The sequence below is a fragment of the Thalassophryne amazonica genome, chromosome 13, assembly GCF_902500255.1.
Source record: "Thalassophryne amazonica chromosome 13, fThaAma1.1, whole genome shotgun sequence".
NCBI classification, from domain to species: Eukaryota; Metazoa; Chordata; class Actinopteri; order Batrachoidiformes; family Batrachoididae; genus Thalassophryne; species Thalassophryne amazonica.
The window spans coordinates 57320393-57337652 of record NC_047115.1 but is presented as its reverse complement, the minus strand read 5'-3'; the positions used below and the strand labels follow the sequence as shown (position 1 = coordinate 57337652).

The window sequence follows — 17260 nt, the reverse complement described above, 5'->3', positions numbered from 1 at the left end:
AACAGAAGTACATCGCAGCTGTTTTACCTATGTATTATTTTGGACATATGTGTGAACAGTAGAGGCCATAGTGGCTTCTGGACTTTGGCTTTGGAATTTAATCAAACTGAAAAAAACAAGGCTCATGAAACACAATTTAGAGTGTAACTGCTGTGGAACAATCATGAAGTAACTTTTTTTCACTTAACATCTCTGATCATATTTCAGGTTTTGTCACTGACGCTACACCTGCTCCAAATCCATCACCAATGGTGGCAGACACATCTGTGAGATATTACAAAGGCAAAACAAAGGTACTTTTTACATTGATTTGGTCCATCAAAGTTCACCAAGTTATAAAATGCTTGTCCGCATTATATATTATTTACATTTTAAGAATTATGACATGATAGCCTATATTATATATATATTTTTAGTAATGGTGTTAATGAATTAGAGGGATGGTTATTTATTTGCTCTCTGTGTTTTACAGGACAGTTCATGCTGAGGTTTTTCCGAAACCTCTGAAAAATTTAATTTCAGAATTTGACCTGGGCATCACACAGCTAAGGTTGTGATTATTTTTTATTGTTATTGTTGGTTCCTCAGAAATTGCAATAAATATACATTGTAAAGTACATTTTAAGCAGAAAGTGAATTTTGCAGTAGTAACACTGCAGTAAGTGCAATTACAGTCCCATTAAATGTAGTGCTAAACCAGTATTACTATAGTGTTAGTGTTCATCTAGACAATGACCGATTCCACCATTTAACACATTTATTTGAACATACACACTATGCTCATGAATATAATTCTAAACACAAATTTAAATGTGAGACATGAACATTATAAACAATTTTAATTAAAAAATAAATGACTTGATCACAATATGCCAATGAATTTCAGATGCGGAGAATTCCTTGTGTTAAGTCAATGTGGCGAATTAGATGATATGGCAGCAGGAAATGACTCAAACTACAGACAGAAAAACAGCCACTGTGGATTTCTAAACACCGCAGCTTACTCTCAAGACCGCCTTCGTATTTAAATTTCAAAAGCATCATTTTCCTAAACAGATCATCTGATCTGACCTTTTTATGTAAAAGTACCATTGATGCTTTAGCGTTCCAGTCACTCAGACCGGTTTGCATTCAAATGAAATGTAAATACCACTTTTATCTCCAATATTAAATAACAACAGAGGAGGAAAACAAGCTTTATGGATACTTAAAAAAACTTTTCTCATCAATAGAAGTAAAGAACAAATGGGCAAAGCAATTTAAAAAGCACAGCTGACACACAATATGAATATATGTATGTGTGTAGCACAGCAGTAGTAAAATATATGTGACTGGAAATGTCAAGCATCACAATGAACAAATAAATAAAGAAGTCCAGACTTCAAACAAGAACAGTATAATAATTATGTGTGGCTGTTGGCTATACTGCAAACAGATATGGGTATTCTTTTGGTAACACTGACAAAAGAAAGGATCGTGCACCCACCCTGTGGAACAGTCTTCCTGCGACCGTGAGGGTCTGAGTCCGTGGACATTTTTAAGTCAAGGCTCAAAACCTATTTTTATTCTCTTTCTTATGGATAGTTTTTATTTTTATTTGTTTTATTCTTTTACTTCTGTTTTATTTATGTATTTGAATTTTTTTTATTCATTTTTAATTATTTATCCAATTTTATGTTGACTTGTTTTATGTAAGGCGCCTTGAGACTGCTTTTGCTGTGATTTGGCGCATTATAAGCTAATTAAATTAATTAAATTAAAGGAAAATGTTTGATTCTGAATTGTTAAAGTTTCAGTAAATAAAGCTGGATTTTTCATGCAATTAATATTGGTATCTAGTCAGGATATGAAAGAACTTAATAAGTTCATATTGTGCAAAAGCAGAATGCCTGAAGTCTCATAAGGCGGGGCATATAGCATCCGGGTTGTCAGTCCGTCCGTCCGTCCTTCCGTCTGTCAGTCTGTTCGCCTGTCCGTCTGTCTGTCCGTCCGTCCGTCCGCAATTCATTCACCACAATGTACCTCGACACCTATTGTTTGCAGAAACTTCATATTTGGTGGGTACGTGCCTCAGAGGAGTACTTCACATGGGTTCGAAGGCCAGTGGCCTCGACCTACTTTTGAAGGTCACCAATGGTCACAACTGTCATATCCTTTGCCACAATGTAGCTCGGCACCTTTTGCTCACAGAAACTTCATATTTGGTGGGTATTTGCCTGGAGGAGTACTTCGCATGGGTTCGAAGGCTGGGGACCTTGACCTACTTTTCAAGGTCACCAATGGTCACAACTGTCAAATCCTTCGCCACAACATTGCTCAGCACCCATTGCTCGCAGAAACTCCATATTTGGTGGGTACATGCTTTGGAGGAGTACTTCGCATGGGCTTGAAGGCCAGTGACCTTGATCTACTTTCCAAGGTCATCAATGGTCACAGCTGCCAAATCCTTTGCCGCAACGTAGCTCAGCACCTATTGCGCACAGAAACTTCATATTTGATGGATACATGCCTTAGAGGAGTACTTCGCATGGGTTTGAAAGTCGGTAGCCTTGACCTACTTTTCAAGGTCACCAATGGTCACAACTGTCAAATCCTTTGCCTGAAATTTGTTTGTCGCATGGTACCTTGGCACCTATTGCTTGCAAAAACTTCATATTTGGTGGGTACATGTCTTGGAGGAGTACTTCGCATGGGTTCGAAGGCCGGTGACCTTGAAATACTTTTAAAAAATTACCAATAGTTGCATTTGTTCGAAGGCTACCGACTGTTTATGGTCACTGTTGGCCACATCCTCTAAATAAATATAATGTCAATCTCCAATTTTTCCACTGTGTATCCCAGTTTACATCAAACACACGAGGGTTCAACCAAATACCTACCCCACACATGTACATATTACTGCAATTTACATGGAAAATAGTACTGCGGGCGGGGCATGTCATGACGAATGTCTCTAGTTTTTTTAGCTTTTGTGCACCTGATATTGTCTTGTTATGACAAGTTATTATCTTGTGAGCACAAAATAATTATGCTGTAGGAACAAGTTGTTATCTTGTGCACCCCAAGATAATGATTCCATTGGAAGTTATTGCGATCTTGTAATTTTCTTGCGGGAACAAGTTCTTATTTCTGCACATAATGTGTCCTAACTTGTTAGGACAAGTTATATCTTGTATGTACTAGATAATTATGCTGTGGGAACATTATTATTTTGTGCACACAAGCTAATAACAAGTCACAATGTTTTAAGAAGTGAAATAATTATGTTCTGAAAACACATTTTTGTCTTGTGTGCACAAAATAATGATCTCTGTAACATGCTATCTTGAGTGCAACAAGATAATTATCTTGTGGGAACATATTGTTATTTTATGCCAGGTAGTGTTAATTTTAACAGCTTATTTTGTCACAGTCAACTAAAATGACTAAAACTAACCAAAACATCAATCAATCAATCAATCAATTTTATTTATATAGCGCCAAATCACAACAAACAGTTGCCCCAAGGCGCTTTATATTGTAAGGCAAGGCCATACAATAATTACGTAAAAACCCCAACGGTCAAAATGACCCCCTGTGAGCAAGCACTTGGTGACAGTGGGAAGAACATGTTTGAACATGCTGTCCAAATTAAGAAAGTGTACAAAAAGGACTATCACCTTGAATGAATGACTTATTATGTTATCCGCACAATATAAATTACTGCAGAGAATGACGTTATTAAACTGTTAACAGAACCTGTTCCCACAAGATACTAACTTGTGGGAACTTGCCACAGAATGGCATTCAGTCAAAATGAGCTTTTGCAACAAAATGTGACAATTTTCATATGGCACTGGGTTGTATTATTCTTGCTTGGAATATTTTGAAATGGCACAAACCACAGCATCACACTGTTCGCTAACTGATCAGAATTGTTCTGTTCATGTTTTGGGGTACACATCATAGAGACAAATGGTAAACTGAGGTCCAAAAATTAGACACTCTCACTGGGTTTGTAAAGCATTTACTGAACACTTCACATGTCTCTGAATAGGATTTCTGGGTTTTTGCAGACTGTGCAGTGTTGTGGAATGTCTTTTAACCAAGGCACTGTGTAGCTCATCCTGCAGTGTCTTTTGATAAGAAAATCATGAATAATTCACATACTACAGGTCTGATATTTGGTCAGATGGTCTGGGTTCTCACCATAAGTGAACCGTGTCTTGACCTTTCAGGCAAAGTGCAATTAATATGTTTGATGTGCTCAATAGTTTGAATGCATGTTCACAAATATGCTAAATCATTCATTTTCTGCCGCTTATTCTGGTCCAGGTCGCTGTGGCAGTAGACCAATTAGCTAAGCCCACACTTCCCTATCCTCAGCCAAGTTCTTTAAAGCACATGTCACACGGTTTTTAACATCCCAGTTAGCAAGACAACATAAAAGTACTCATGATTGTAAGTCTCTCCGCACTCATGTGCTAATAATTAGTGATCGCTGATGTATTTTATTCCTCTCACTCTGAGCGTTAGCAGGTGCATTTCCGGAAAACATCTCACTCTGCAATTCTCTGCATTTTTCAGTGTGTGACGTACTTATTAGCAAAGCAGAAACATCCCGATGACTGACAGACAGAGGGAAGCAAATCTGCTCCGTCCGAAAACGAAACTTCTGAGCTGCCATTCAAAAGTGATGGCTCGGATTTACAGAGGGGAGATGACACGCTTCACCCCAAAACTCTTAACTTTTTCAGTGTGTCAGATTTTGGAGCCTAAAGTGTGGAGATGTGCTGTTTGTGTGGATGCTGGTTTACTGAAGCTGCGGACATGGACATGGGGATATCTGCCAATGTTTTTAACAGACTGCCTGGACACGGAGATGGATTTGTACATTGGAAACAATCAGAATACTTTATTTCCAGGAGTTAATGGACATTATTTTACTTGTCACAATCGTCAGAGAGACGTAGCTGCAGTCGGCAATCTCGTGCGTGTGCGTGCTTCTTTGATTGTGGGGAGTTTACATTTGGAAATAAATTGAGTCTAGCATGTTCAGGATTTTACCCCTTTTGTGTTTTGTAGCAAGATTTTTTTTTTTTTTTGCTTTGAGAGAGTGTAAGTTTGGAGCTGGAATGTGTGTATGTGTTCTGCGAAGCTTGATGTGTGTGCATGTGTGCACGCTGTGCAGCTGATGAGAAGCTCGTTTTCCCCCTGCAGCAGATGTATTTTTTTTTTTAGATTTTATTGATAGCAACACTCATAATTAATCGTGATCCTCCAGCAGAGATGGTTATTGACAGGCTGCGTTTATGACTCTTGGCTGCAGGTGCACTAAACCTTCTTGGAGCCGCAGCTTTTACCGTGAGTGCATCAAAATTAACAATTTTCACAAAAAAAAAAAAAGAGTCGTCATAACATAACATCACACTTATGTAAACTTTGGAATTAATCTGTGCCTCAGTTCTTAGTTAGCAGCTACATTCCACTGAAATGCCCGCTGGGACGCTTCTAGTAGCTACGTCACTTGTCAGAAACACCTGAGTACTCATGAGTACTTTGTTTTCGGACGTCTCCGTAGCTGTTTGCTGTGAATGCCGTATACTTTGAAACCGGTCACAGAAGTGCACAAAGTAATTCCGGTGGATCATCGGAGGGTCACAAACAGCCTAAATCTAAATTGTTATGATTTCAGTGCGATATGTCCTTTAACACTTCCTGGGTGATCCCGAGGTGTTTCCAAGCCAACTGGACAGTCTTCCCAAAGGTCTCCTCCCTGTTGGAAGTGCCTGGAAGACTTCCCTAGGGAGATGGCCAGGGGACATCCTCACTAGATGTCTGAATCACCTCAGTTGGTTCCTGTTGATGTGAAGAAGAAAGCGCTCTACTCCGAGTCCCTTGCAGTTATTCAAGCTTCTTGCCCTGTCCCAGCATGTAAGCCTGGATAACCAACAACTGAATCTCATTTGGGATGCTTGTGTCCATGACTGTGATCTTTTGGGGTCGCGTTTGGTGACCTCAGAATTGCATCTCTGCTTTTTGTTGATTATGTGGTTCTCTTGGCTTCCTCAGATTGTGAACCCAATGTGCATTTGGCAGGATGAGCAACTGGGAACAACTGGGATGAAGAGCAGCACTTCCAAATTCTGAGAACATGGTCCTTTGTTGGAAAAGGTTGGACTATCCCCTCTGAGTCATAAGAAAGTGATTGGTCCAGTTGGGGGGGTTAACTTGTAGCATGACATTGATAGATGGCTTGGGGCTGCATCTGATGTTTTGTGGGTGCTGTACCACATCATTGTGGTGAAGAGCTGAACCAGAAGGCAAGACTCTCAATTTATCAGCTAATTTACACTCCTATCTTCTTCATAAACTTTGGGTAATGACTAAAAAGAATATACCAAATCATCCAAATAAGTATTTGGAGTCGTACTGAAGCTCATCACCTCAGTTTCTAGGGGTTAATGATGACAAAAAATAAAAAATCAATACCTGTTCTTGAGGCACCATGTTAACGTTATCTTGCTGGAAAGGTGCATAATATGTCCAATTATATATAAAATGTAAGGGTAAACACAAATAAGGGCAAATAGCGATTGAAATGGCAATTTATCCTCTTCATGTGTACTGTGCCAAACAGGCATCAGCACATTAGTCAGACTTAGAGATTTAGATATCTATTCCTTCATAGTCGGTAAAACAAGCAATGTTTTTGTGGCTGTGTAAGGGGCACGGGGGGCCTCCTGCTTCAAGCAATTGCCCTCGCTTTCCTTCCCCAGCTGACGTGCAGGATCACCTGTCAAAGTGCTTAGATAATTGGATATGAGAGGGATCGTACTCTCGCTCCACTGTAACCACCGACACTGTCAGCAGTGTCACTGAGAAGCAGCATCTTCTCGCTCTGCAGGCCCAGACCACCGGGAACGGCAGAAGTGAATGTATTTTGGGCTGGCTGACTGCAGATCACAAATCATCCGCCTTTAACATTGCTTCACCTGACCAGAACGAGTGTTTACATGCCATGTCATGTGAAAACGCTAAAAATATCCCCTGCTTCTCAGAAGAATGACAGTGTGTCCTCTTCAGTTCCAACCAAAGTACAGGCAAATGAACACTCACACAGCCAAAACAACTAAAACTAGAATAGATTTACATATAGAAAACACATTTTGCATGTTATCATCACATCAACATCAAGGCAAAGTCACTGGGCAGACCTGGTACTTCAAGAGCATAAAGATCTGCAGTAAATTAAACCTTGAAGGGTCCTTTATTCAGCTATTTTAATATTTTTGTCTTATACTGTACCTGCTCAGGGATTTTCTATTGCTTTTTGTGCCATATTTTATTCTTTGGAGATTTCTAGAATAAATGTGAAATATATTCATTCTGTTCAAATGATTCCCTGACCAACAGTCACAGCTCGCCCGGATTAGCCACAGGGTTTACTTAGAATATCACAGATTTGAAGGAAAGCAAGCACAAGAGTTCAACACGGTCTGCACAGCAGACACCATTTTTACAAGTGAATCAAATTTTACAAATTTTATATGGGATTTCATTAGAGTGCATTTCTGGATTGTTCAAAACAGTGTAATCATTGTTTTATGTATACAATATTCCCCACCCCCTACCCCAGTCCCCATTTTGCAGGATTTCGTGCCAGAATTAGAGATCTAGGCCTTTTCTTTGAAATTTTCTCAAGTATAATCCACAAATGCATGGTCTACTCACTTTGTTGGTTTATTAAGTGGACTGCTTCCCAAACGAAATGATGGGAGATTTTCCGTGATTGTCCCCTTTCGGTGAAGAAACTTTTCTGTGAGATCAAATCCTGCATACGGGATTGTGAGTGGGCAGTAGATTAATACACAACAGTGTTAAGATATTTCATAATAAAATTCCAATTAACTAACACATACGTACCAGTTATTTCCAGTGGGCGGTCCAAAAAATCTGAAAACCGTTGATCTTCTACTTTCAGAGTCGGACACGAGTCATCTAGAAGGAAGCCACCAGTTGGAAGATAACTATGAGTTCAAGAAAGTTGCTCATTTATATTTTAACCAGTTTTGACAAAATGAAACATACATTCTACTTACTCTGAGCATTTTTTATATAACTTAAACAATTTGTTGATTAAACCCCCCTATCAAAACAGATTTATTGTGATATTAGTGTATGAAAATTATCATATATAAAATAATATAACGGGATGTTAAACTACTCTCGGCCATATGAGCATTGTGTTCTTTATAATTTGCAGTTGTTTAATTAATTATTAAGATCCTATCGTCTTACGTACAGTTTGCACATATTGAAATCAAATCATCATTTGTTCATATTGTACAAATCAAAGAATATTTATAGATCACCCTCTGCACATTTGCAGTTATTAAAGACACAAATTTAACTTCATAAGAAATTAGCTTTGAGTTAGACAAAGCTAGCATGCAAGCTAATATATGCAAAATGTCTTGTAAATGACTCCAGAGGTGTTATCAGGTTTTAGAAGTGTTTATTTCTTGCTAGCTTTTACATAATATACCAGAAACGAAGCTGTTAGCAAGTAGCTACACCAGGAAGTGACATTACCATGTTAACCTCGGTGAAATGTCTTGTAAATAACTTCAGAGATGTTATTAGTTTCCAAAAACAGTGTTTTCAGTTTTAGAAGTGTTTATTTCTCTCTAGCTTGTACAGAATGGGACATTTTAACCTCTTAAAATACATCAAGGTTAGCCATCTTTAAACTTGTCCAAGGTCTGTGTCCCAAGAATATTCCCTTTGAATTTCAAGAGTCTGGCAGCAATAAGACTGGACTTATACTGAGCACAGACAGACAGAGGGACGTACAGACGAAAAACCTTCGCAATATACGATGGTAATATTTGATGGCCTCGGGTAATATGCAACCCTTGCTGTCCTTGAATAAAATTAAAACTAAAATAGTGGTATGTTGCATAAATCTGCTCATATATTGTTTAGAGCAACTTTGTGTTTAAATCTGTCAGACACTGGGTATTAGCACTGACAACATTTTAAAAACGTACCTAAAGTTTGTTGGCCAATTAATAACAACATTTTAAATATAGTGCAAGCTGAAACTTTAACAATACTTTTAGCAGTAAATATTCACCACCTGCCTACTTATACACTTTTAGAATTCATCAGCATTTTACAAATGGTGTTTCAATCCAGAAAGGAAGATGATGAAGAAGAAATTATGTAGTTCAGTTCACTTTACGGAAAAGTCAGTTAAAATATTTACAAGGGTAATTACAATAATTCAAATGAAAACATTTAAAATTTAGAAAAGAAATGAAAAAATATATATCTAAAGAGGGAAAAGAATCTGAAAGACTGTTAATTAAACACTGACATTTATTAATTTTAAAAAGATGGATTCATTTTCTCATATTTCAAAGTTTGGCTCAACTGTTGATAAGTGCTCGGACAAAGCAGGATGATCCCACATACCTGTTTGTTCACTCACTGCCATTCCAAAGGAGTGAGGAATGGAACTGACTGTCCAAAGAACAACAATCAGTCTTCGCCACAAATCCATGGTTGTCACCCTTGTACACAGATCACCTGAAAACCTAAACATAACATGTATTTATATGGAATAAATAAATTCATATGCATCTTAAATATTTTTCCCCACCCACAACATGCACTAAAATGAAACACAATGCACAGCTAACAAGTTGGATTTACATCAGAAAATAATCTGCTATTTGTCAGAGTGCAACAGCATCTAGAACTAAGATTAATTAATCTTAATTAATTGAAATATACGGTGCTTTGTGACTGCCACAATATTGCTCTTCTTAAAGCAAACTATTATATTTTCACACATCATGATAAAAGCAATTAAACCCAAATGTCTTCACTGACTTTTTTTTTTGGGGGGGGGGGGGGGGGGATTGTCTAAATGGTGATTTAGACTTTCACTAAGGGTCCTTGGACAAAGTCCTAAATCCCCAAATTGCTCCTGGTGTGTTGTGAGCACCTTGCACAGCAGTGTGTGACTGCATGTGTGAATGGGTGAATGTGAGGCATCAATGTAAAGTACTTTGAGCTTGTGATTCAGATGGAAAAGCGCTATATGACAGCAGTTGATTTACCATTTAACATTTAAATGGAATTTGCATGAAAATTCAGTTTTAGCTGTGCATCATATTTTTTTATTTACAATTATGCATACCCAAGGAAAAATGGCTTTCCAAATCATTTATTGATTAGTTTGCAGTAACACTGATCATACAGCGACAGATGGAGACATGTTATTTTCTGCACTGTGCTAATGATGTGTTCTGGTTTTAGATATTAAAGGCTGAGTTCACATTTTACATTTATTTATTTTTAAAGATTGTTTCTTCTCATTCAAAATGTTGGAAAAAGATTTTAAAACATTGTTATAAGTTAAGACTGTTCTCAGCTTAACTCTGACAGTTGCTTAAGGCCCGGTCCCACTGGGGAGAGGATTAATTGCTCATGAATTGAGTTTACAAATTTCAGCCATTCGTTGTTGTCCGCAACAAATTTGGCCAAGCATCACAAATTTTTCAGTATGAATTACAGATATATTAATAATGTATAGCGAATATATGACGAACAATCACGGATGTATAATGCATGTATTGAGGAAACGGATCGGATGCATTGCGATTATCACGGAAGTATTATGGATGGACTGAGAATGCATTGCGCACGTGTTGCGGAAACAGTGGTTGTATTGTGCATAGGCAGCATCTGCACTGGGGTCATAAAAGAAGCGCACTCGGGCCTTTTGGCATCACTATTCACACCAACACCACAGACTCTGGAGCAATTGCTGGACATGGACAGGTTGATTGGTATATTGTTGGATGGCAGCAACTATCACACTACGTCTTTGGGGATCCATAACTACATCTGTACATCTCCACAGCTGGACTGGCAATGACTGGCAAGTATGTTGATTTCTGCCACATTTATATAGTACTTTGGGTTTACGTGAAGTGTTTGTTATGCTTTTGTAAATTGTCTGCAAATCAGATGCAAAGCTGACGTAATACAAACGCTTTATCTGTGGCCACTCTGTATGCATTCGCTACAACTTATTTTAGCCCGTGATGTGGACATGATAGGCACGCTATATATCCGTTTTACACACTGTCCCAGTCCGCTGCCAAGCTGCAATACCCCATCAGTTGCGGATATCAGCGGATAACGGCGGATATACAGCGCATAGATGGAGTATGTATTGCGTATGTAAGGCGGATGTCATCTGCAACCAAAACTTTGTGCAGCTCAAAAATCCTGGCAACTGAAAAACGTGCCTCTGCGGATAATTGCGGACGTGTGCGGGTTTCTGACTCATACAAGCATGTTTCACGGATACTAAGGATGTTTAGCGAATATAGAACAAGTTTGTCCGCAATTGATGCACAAATTTTCCTAAACACCAGTGGGACTGGGCCTTTGCAAAAAAAAAAAAAAACTTGTTTAAAAAATTTTGCTGAGAAAGGAATGAATAAGAGGACAGGACAGTCATCTAAGGAATTAGAAATCTACCCTCACACACATTCATCTTCTACCGCTTATCCAAGATCGGGTCGCAGAGGCTGGAGCCAGTCCTGGCAGCCACAGGGCGTGAGGTTGGGCAGACTGGTGCTCCTGACAGGGCACCAGTCTGCCACAAGACATCTACCCTGTACTTGGAAATTACCAAGGAAATAACACTATCGTAAATTACTTTGTAAATATAAGTTGCCCCAAGATGCTTCACAAGGGTTAGGTCTAACCTTTCCAACCCCCTTGAGCAAGGACATAGGCAATAGTGCTAAAGAAAACTCCCTCTGGTGTTTTTTGATGAAGAAACCTCAAGCAGCCCAGACTCAAGAGGGGTGACCCAATGCTTAGTTCATTGTAACAGTAACAGAGATCAAGTAAACAAAGTACAGCAAAGAAATATCAAAAAAGCAAAACAGGAACAAGACAAAAGCCCTATTATCCATAATTGTGATTGTCCATGTCATCATCTATGATTAAATAAAAAGTTGCGGACATAGCTCGGCTGCGTCCTCAAACAGAGATCCAGTAAACAGAATCTGGTTTCATTCCTTGTCGAGTTTCCCAGCGATTACCACCTAAAACATTTAAAGCAACAATAAACCCTATTGTTTTTTGTTGTTGTTGTTTTGTTTTGTTTTTTACTAATATCCTGGTATATATCAACCTGGTGCCAGTCTTAGAAGTTAGCGTCAATCAGTTTATTAACTGCTAATCTTGTGCATGAATCTAGTACTTTTTCAAATAATTTTAATCATTTTTCACTTTAATAAAACAATTGAATAGAAGCAAATTAGGCAATTTAAATAAAGGTACAATATAAAACACACTGCAAGCCACTCTGGTAACATTGAACTGAATAACGAACAACAAAGGCTAGTACCGCCAGTGGAACAAAATAACCCTTATAGAAATTAAATAATATCAGAAGCAATATATTTTGGGGTGGCACAGTTGTTGAGTGGTTAGCACTGTTGGATCAAGCTCCTGTTATCACTTCCTATCATGTCCTTTCGGCGTGCAGTTTGCATGTTCTTCCTGGCTTTGCATGAGTTCCCTCTGGGTGATCCAGTTTCCTCCCACGTCCAAAGACATGCAGGTTAGGTGAACTGGGAACTTTTAATTAACCATACATTTGTATGTGATTGTGAATATGTTTGTCTGTCTATATGTGGCCCTATGGCAGACTGGCATCCTGTCCAGGGTGTACCCCACCTCTCACCTTCTGACCGCTGGCATAGGCTCCAACCTCCTTGTAACCCTTGAATAGAGTAAGCATGTATAGAATTTAAATTTAGGAATATATTTTGTAAGTAATATTAAACTCACAGAACACATTAATGACACAACACAATATTAAGGTTGAGGAACAACGTTTTTCATTTAGAGCCTAACTACAGATCCCCTGTTGATACCCCTGTAATTCATTTGTCAGAAATTTGCAGATCGAGTGATTTATCTCTTTCAATGCAATTGTTAAAGGTGTGGAGAGAAACTCAAAGGCTTGGTTGATAACATTGTTTATAAAGAGCAATGTTGCAAACAAAATATATATATATAATTCCTTCAAACCCAGTTTTATGTCGTTTTTCCGATCTCTATTGATAACTTATAATTTCACTTAGAGAATTATTATATCCTCAAACTTATGGTGCATCCAGAAAGTATTCACAGCACTGCACTTTTTCCACATTTATTTAAATATTACAGCCTGATTCCAAAATGGGTGATATTCCTTTTTTCCCCTCAAACTTCTACACACAATACCCCATAATGACAATGTGAAAAAGGTTTTTATTTTTGCAAACTCATTTTTTTTAAAAAAAAGAAAGACATCACATGTACATAAGTATTCACAGCCTTCGCTATAAAGCTCAAAATTGAGCTTAAGTGCATCCTGTTTCCACTGATCATCCTTGAGATGTTTCTACAGCTTAATTGGAGTCCACCTGGGGTAAATTCAGTTGATTTCACATGATTTGGAAAGGCACACTTCTGTCTAGATATAAGGTCCCACAGTTGACAGTACATGTCAGAGCACAAACGAAGAATTGTCTGTGAACCTCCAAGACAGGATTTTCTCAAGGCACAAATCTGGGGAAGGGTACAGAAACACTTCTGCTGCTTTGAAGGTCCCAATGAGCACAGTGACCTCCATCATCCATAAATGGAAGGAGTGCAGATTCCCCAGGACTTTTGCTAGAGCTGGCCGCCCATCTAAACTGAGTGGTTGGTGGAGAAGGGCCTTTTTCTTGGAGGTGGCCAAGAACTTGAAGGACACTCTGTCAGACCTCCAGTATTACTCTGTGGAGAGAAGAAAACCTTCCAGAAGGACAATCATCACTGTAGCAATTCACCAATCAGGCCTGTATGCTAGAGTGACCAGAGAAAAGCCATCCCTCAGTAAATGGCAGCCCACTTGGAGTTTACCAAAAGGCACCTGAAAGACTCTCAGACCATGGAAATAAAATTCTCTGGTCTGATGAGACAAAGATTGAACTCTTTGGTGTGAGTGCCAGGCATCATGTTAGGAGGAAACCCGACACCATCACTACAGTGAAGCGTAGTGGTGGCAGCATCATGGTGTGGGGATGTTTTTCAGCGGCAGGAATTGGGCGATGAGTCAGGATTAAAGGAAAGATGAACACAACAATGTAGAGAGACATCCTGGATGAAAACCTGCTCCAGAGTGCTCTTGACAACTCAGTGAATGTCCTTGAGTGGTCCAGCCAGAGCCCAGACCTGAATCTGATTGAACATCTCTGGAGAGATCTAAAAATGGCTGTGCAGCGATGCACCCCATCCAACCTGGTGGAGTTTGAGAGGTGCTGGTAAGAGGAATGGACAAAACTGCTGAATGATGTACACCAAGCTTGTGGCATCATATTCCAGAAGACTTGAGGCTGTAATTACTGCCAAAGGTGCATCAACAACGTACTGAGCAAAGGGTGTGAATACTTATGTACACATGATTTCTTCGTTTTTTATTTTTAATAAATTTGCAAAAATTAAAAAAATATATTTTTCATGTTGTCATTATGGGGTGTTGTGAGTAGAATTTTGAGGGGAAAAACTGAATTTACTTCATTTTGGTATAATGCTGTAAAATAACGGAATGTGGAAAAAGTGAAGCGCTGTGAATACTTTCCGGATGCACTGTGACTGATTATTTAAAGTAAAAGTATTTAAAATTACTTTCAAAATCGTCTTTTAAACCTTTTTACATATTAGGAATTCATTGTAATGCTGCTGGATGTCTGCAAAACACAGACAAAGTTCAAACCTGGGACCTTTCAGTCACTGAAAACCTTTGACCAAGCTGCCAACCAAACCATTTGCATCATTATCATACCACTGCAATGAAGACAAGGGTTCTTTTTGAGTACAGTAGCAGTCTGTTCCAAAGTACCATTAATAAAGTTAGAAAGAGCAAATATTATGAAATGCAAAATATTATAAAGAGCAAATATTATGAAAACAAACTGAATCATTTCTATATAATTTCTCCCAGTATCAATATTGTAGAATAGATTTTACGACTATAGTCAAACAAATGGAAGAAAAAGGCAAAAAGAGCAGCTTTTTATTTTTACACTGACAAGCTATAACATTGAATAAGTTGTGTAAATGTCAAAATGCAGTCTATGAATTATTCTTTAAATAAAATAGGAACAAGAAGGACTTGTTTGACAATCTTACAATAAAAAAGTGCCGACTTCAGAATTTATATAAAAGTTGAGAGTGGCCACTGGGTATAATAATTTCTTCCTATTTTTTTCCAAGATAATGGAATAAATTGGAATTAAAAAAATTGATCTTGAGCAAACAACACTTTTTTTCTAGACATAATGGATGATTTTTAGTCCCCTCCAATTTAGTTTGTATATCTCTGTTATCACTGACCTGTGATATATTGATCAATATAATCAGGACTACTTCAGGACTGGAATAGCCTTGCTAGCTATCATCTTAAATGATGTGCTAAAGGAGATATTTTCCAACACAAGGCATAGAGCTACTTCGGCTACTTGTGGCTCGTGCCACCCCGGGAATTATTGGAATATTGTTGGTTTATTATTGGCTTCACCCTTGATACAGCAATGACCATAATGTTTATTCCAAAGGCGCCATGTGTCACAACTCAAAGTATGCATGTCACAAGTGTCACTTATTAAATATTTTTCAATACCTTGTAGCATAGTAGTAAACAGTGCAAACCTTTTAGGTACGTAACATTTTCACATATAGCATTTGATGTGTTGTTCTATAAGTCGGTGTGTCAAACAAAATCAAACTTGAAATGTCCAAACATTCCCATTTCATTTCACTAAAAAACAAACAAGAGGTTTTTCATCTATTTCATGGAAGTTAAAATTGTTAAATTGTTAATCTCAGCTCCAAATGCAATTTTTTTAAATGTGCACAGCATTTGTGTTTGTTTTATATATATATATATATATATATATATATATATATATATATATATATATATATATATATATATATATATATATATATATATATATATATATATATATATATATATATATATAAGAAGAGAAGAATTTCTTTGTAATTGCGCATGCCAGTAGAATACGACACAAAAACAGTTGCAAATGGTCATAATGTCTGTAAAATACAAGTACTCATACTTTGTCACATTTTTCCTAAAATCTGTTTTGAGGTCCTGCAACTTACAATCTTGTGCAACATATACACTGAAAACTCACACGTAAACAGAACCCAATTTTCATACTGATTATCATTAAAGTTCTCATCACACATTTCATTTAATTAGGAATATTTATCGGGTTTTCATCATTTTAATGCTTTTATGATCCATTAAATGTGCCTAAAATATTTGCACAGTATTTGATAGATAGATAGATAGATAGATAGATAGATAGATAGATAGATAGATAGATAGATAGATAGATAGATAGATAGATTCATATTTTTTGTAAATAAATTCCAAGACATATTCAGTGACTTTGAAATGTTCATGTATCCATCCCCTGACTTGTCTGAAGAAAACTGGCAATAAAGCTGATTATTTACAGGTATTATACCAAAGGGGCCCATTGCTTATGAAACCCATCATCTTGGCTTTTATCTTTTTAATGAGTTTATATCAAGTTGTAGAGATTCGTTTTCAGTTTGACTTTCAATTTTTTTATATTGAGAAACCTGATTTACTCTTTGTATTTGAAATGGTATAAATAAATTAAAATGCATGAAATACCAAAGGGCCAAATACTCTTGCAAGCCACTGTAGATAGATAGAGAGTCAAACGAACCAACAGTCATCAACATTTAACATGCAACTGTTTCTTGGCCACCCCTTCTAAAGAAATCTGGAGCTGCCCCTGGATAGCCTCCTTGTAGGTCTTATCCAAAGTAATTCTGCAAGAGTAATTCCTGTCATTTCTACAGGCACCCTTGCCTTCTCCCAGTGGCTCAGAAAGTTTTGCATACACACGCATGGCGCTTGGAGACGAATGGACCATGCCACTTACAACTACAGGGTGTCAAATTCCCTATCTGTGTGACGGCGTAATGTTATAACCCCTCAATTCTGCAGACGCGTGCAATACACTCTGCACTGCAGCCACACTACGTCTTTCCACGTCTCATTTTGTAATTCGAAGCTATTTGGTACCAGCAGTCTGTTTAACCTCACGCAGTTTAACTCCGTTTGTACACAACAAAGCTGCACCGCAAT

General features: G+C 37.8%; 1 protein-coding gene across 2 annotated transcripts in view; it reads right to left on the bottom strand.

The window, feature by feature from the left end:
• Window positions 1-17260, bottom strand: part of LOC117523206 (collagen alpha-1(XIX) chain) — a 100486-nt gene that overhangs the window by 82582 nt on the left and 644 nt on the right. Inside the window, exons 2-4 of one of the 2 annotated variants that reach the window (XM_034184658.1) lie at window positions 9460-9581; window positions 7906-7980; window positions 7714-7813 (exon numbers count right to left, since the gene is read on the bottom strand). In XM_034184658.1, the coding sequence (XP_034040549.1) occupies window positions 7714-7813; window positions 7906-7980; window positions 9460-9547 (263 nt within the window). In that variant the 5' untranslated portion in view covers window positions 9548-9581. Of the gene's footprint in view, window positions 1-7713; window positions 7814-7905; window positions 7981-9459; window positions 9634-17260 lie in introns of those variants that run through there. The other variant, XM_034184657.1, reaches the window with a different exon arrangement.